Genomic DNA, 1,138 nt, shown 5'->3' with positions numbered 1-1,138 from the left:
AGGGCATGCGGAGCACGGCCACCCCGATGGCTGAGTAGGAGGCCAGTGCTACCAACAGTGTTCCACAGAAGGTGACGATGGCAGAGATGAAGTCCACCAGCTCGGTCAGGGCCACATGGGTGCAGGACAGGTTGAGCAGAGGGGAGACATCACAGAAAAATTGGTTGAGGACGTTGGGGCCACAGTAGGACAGGCTGGCGATGCAAGATGTCTTTACCACTGAGACCAGCACTCCTCCAAGCCATGATGTCATGGCCAAGCCCAGGCTGACCTGGGGCCTCATGAGCAGTGGGTAGTGGAGTGGGCGGCAGATGGCCACGTAGCGGTCATACGCCATGGAGGCCAGAAGGGTGCACTCCGTGCAGATGAGCGAGACGAAGAAGAAGAGCTGGGTCATGCAGGCTGTGAAGGACACATGGTAGGGTCCAGTCCTCAGCCCCACGAGCAGGCTGGGCATGGTCACAGACACGTAGCACATCTCTAGGCAGCTGAGGTTGCCCAGGAAGAAGTACAAGGGCTTGTGGAGCTCGTTGTGACTGCAGATGAGGTAGATGATGAGCGTGTTCTCCAGGAGGGCCAGCAGGTAGAGGGTCAGGAAGACGGCAAACAGGACATCCCTTATGTCTAGCCTGGTGGACAAACCCAGCAAGACAAACTCCTGGACTCTGGTCATGTTGCCCAACTCCAGGGACCTCTCCATCTAAGAACAAATGCATCTACAAAATATTTTGCACATCTTTTTCTTTACATCTTTCCTTACCCTAGATCCAAGGCATTATATCACCTGAGTAAATGAAATAATCTCGTGTCTGGTTTCTCTGCCTCCATTCTTGCTCCATCTCCATGCGCAAACTAGTGGGGTCTTTCAAAATCATAGATCATATAGGGTTACTCCTCTGCTTAAAGGCCTTGACACATTCCCATTATCCTTAGAATAAACATCGTGTGTCCTATCATGGCCCTCAAGCCTCCCCAATTTTCTGATCCTTGCCAGTTACTTCAGTTTTAACTCATGTCATGGCTCCTTTTCTCACACTCACTGGAGCCCCATGGGTGCCCTTTTACTTCCTTAAATACTCCAAGGTCCTTTCAGCCTTAAACAATTCCCATACAAAGTCCCTTCTTCCTGAAATAGCCT

The 1,138-nt window shown here is 51.5% G+C and overlaps 1 protein-coding gene across 1 annotated transcript; it reads right to left on the bottom strand.

The window, feature by feature from the left end:
- Positions 1-4: 4 nt before the first annotated feature.
- Positions 5-700, bottom strand: LOC102743280 (olfactory receptor 6Z7-like; the record flags this gene model as incomplete). The annotated part of the gene is made up of 1 exon (XM_081810765.1): positions 5-700. A coding segment is annotated over exon 1 (696 nt), but the record flags the coding sequence as incomplete, so codon positions are not given.
- Between the last annotated feature and the right edge of the window lie 438 nt (positions 701-1,138).

The sequence above is a fragment of the Leptonychotes weddellii genome, unplaced genomic scaffold, assembly GCF_054177405.1.
Source record: "Leptonychotes weddellii isolate Sample4059 unplaced genomic scaffold, ASM5417740v2 HiC_scaffold_36638, whole genome shotgun sequence".
In the NCBI taxonomy this organism is placed as follows: domain Eukaryota; kingdom Metazoa; phylum Chordata; class Mammalia; order Carnivora; family Phocidae; genus Leptonychotes; species Leptonychotes weddellii.
The sequence above is the reverse complement of the archived record's forward strand: the minus strand, read 5'-3'. Positions and strand labels throughout refer to the sequence as shown.